At 42.7% G+C, this 2194-nt stretch overlaps 1 protein-coding gene across 1 annotated transcript; it reads right to left on the reverse strand.

The window, feature by feature from the left end:
* Nucleotides 1-663: 663 nt before the first annotated feature.
* SOCS4 (suppressor of cytokine signaling 4) lies at nucleotides 664-1974 on the reverse strand. The gene has a single exon (XM_009493611.2). The coding sequence runs from the start codon at nucleotides 1972-1974 to the stop codon at nucleotides 664-666; it is 1311 nt and encodes a 436-aa protein (XP_009491886.2).
* Between the last annotated feature and the right edge of the window lie 220 nt (nucleotides 1975-2194).

Here is a 2194-nt window from a genome sequence, read left to right on the forward strand (position 1 = left end):
TTTTCCCGACCAGTTTATACATGTTTGTTCTTGTACTGAGTGTCGTCCTTAACCTGAATTTTTTTCCCCTCCCTGGTGTTTAGTCCCCCGATGTATTTATAGAAAGATCATATCCTCTTTCAAACTTCATTTTGCTGGGAAGAGTAATGTTAGAAATAGGCTGATGAATTTACCGTAGTAGACACGGACGGACATACATACACACACACACAGAGGCTAGAGCACTCATTTTAAAAGAAATGCAGAAAATACAGATGAGTCAATCTTTAGTTAACAGGGCATTATTTCAAACGTGTCAGCAACATATGTAAATTACAATATAAAAGACAGATCAAGTTCAAAACTGATTTTTAGGGTTTTTTTAGATCTAAAGACTATCCACCTATAGAAATACCAGAAAGCCTACCTGTAATTTTGTAAAACTCTAGTTTGGGAACAGTACCAAAAGCCCACAATGAATACCATTTCTAAAAAAGAGAGCTGGGAAGGCTCAAAGTACATTTGGGTAAAAAAAAGCCTTAGACAGCGGCTAGTTTGGGTGGCAAATAATCTGCAGAAAAAGAAAAAAAAAATTGCTATTAAAAAAAACCTCTAGAAGGAAGAAAGACTGAACATACTATTTGTCTGTTTAGAGACAATTTCATTCTTCCATAAAAATATTTTCTAGCTTTGCTGCTCTGGTACATCAATCCTGAGTACTCTAACTTTCGACTTATAATGATATTCCTTCAGATACAGCTTCACCGATGGAGGAATGGGAAGCGCGTCAATACCATCGTAAGTTGTACAGTTGCAAATAACTGTTCTACATATATGTTGAAGAGAAAAAGGAAAGGTCCTGTTTAGCGGAGTGGATAAAAGCGGTTCAAAGAACATACAGGAACTTGGATCTTTGTAGTGCTCTAGGAGTCCCGTGATGTCAGGAGAATGGAAGACACAGGGATCATGGGCATCAAAGCTGAAGTTGTGATTCCACTGCTCTATCCGCGCGTGGAGGGAACGACTGTAGCGCCTGAAGCTCACAGAAAACAAATAGTCTTCTTGGGCAGAATCTCGTAACAAAAACGTTCCCTCTGGCTTTCCTTCTAGCAGCGCCTCAGCTGCGTATTTATCCATGACTCCCCAGTAGCAGGGATTGTTATTGATCTGGAGGAGGTCTGGGACCAGGCAGTGGACATAATCAATCTGTGTATGGTATTTTGGAGGCGTTTCCATCCGTAGCAGCTCATCATCCGTTTCCCATTTGGGCTTGTTTCTTTTTCTAGAACTTGTGCACAGTGTTATAACTTCATCATCGGAGTCCATATCGCTCTCGTCTTTACTGCTCCTTACCACCTTACCTGTAACCAGCTCAGACCTCGAATCACTCCTAGAGGAACCACCGTCGGTAAAGTCGCAGGACTGGGAGGGAGAGTCCGTTCCCCCGTTGGCAATCTCATCGTCTCGCAGCTGATCCTCCCTTTCCTCACGCTGGGATAAATCAGCAATTATCCAGTCTTCCGCTTTTGGACTTATAGGGGCTGTATGTCTTTTGATCAAGTGCCACCGAAAGGCTAGCTCCGAGCGCGGAGGGAAAGGACACTTATCTAGCATTAACTCACTGATATGAATTTTTCTTTTTGATGGCAGTCCTGAGGTGAGCCGACTGCTACAATTCTTTATGGGAAAGCACTGACCCACAGCATCTTGCAGCTTCTGTTTGAGAGACCGGCCTAAAAACCTGTGACCGCACGAACGGTCTAGATCCAGCTCGATAGACGAGCAGCTATATTTCCTCTCTTGGCTCCTTAAATTAGTCCCCGATCTTCCCGCAGCGTTTGCTGTTTCAGCGTCAGAACACTGCTCGCTCTTTTTAGACCAGGAGAGTTTCTTTCCGCTCCAGACGTAACCATCCTTTCTGTCCGCGCTTCTGCTCCGACTGCTTTTGGGTCTCACATCTGCATTTTTAATATTACTGTCCTTCTTTTCTGCCATTTTGACAGCTTTGCTCCCCAAGTTGCCAGAAAGCGCACTGTATTTTTCTTGTAGGGTTTTTCTACATAAGGAAGCTTCCTCGAGGCACTTTCTGGAATTATCTAAGGAAAAAGAAGACACAGCTAAGTTAACAGTTATGCACACACACAACACAAGACCAATGCAGGTGTATACAGGACAACAGTGACAATTAATTGCTAACCATGTAAAAATAATATGA

This window comes from Pelecanus crispus, chromosome 6, assembly GCF_030463565.1.
Source record: "Pelecanus crispus isolate bPelCri1 chromosome 6, bPelCri1.pri, whole genome shotgun sequence".
NCBI lineage: Eukaryota > Metazoa > Chordata > Aves > Pelecaniformes > Pelecanidae > Pelecanus > Pelecanus crispus.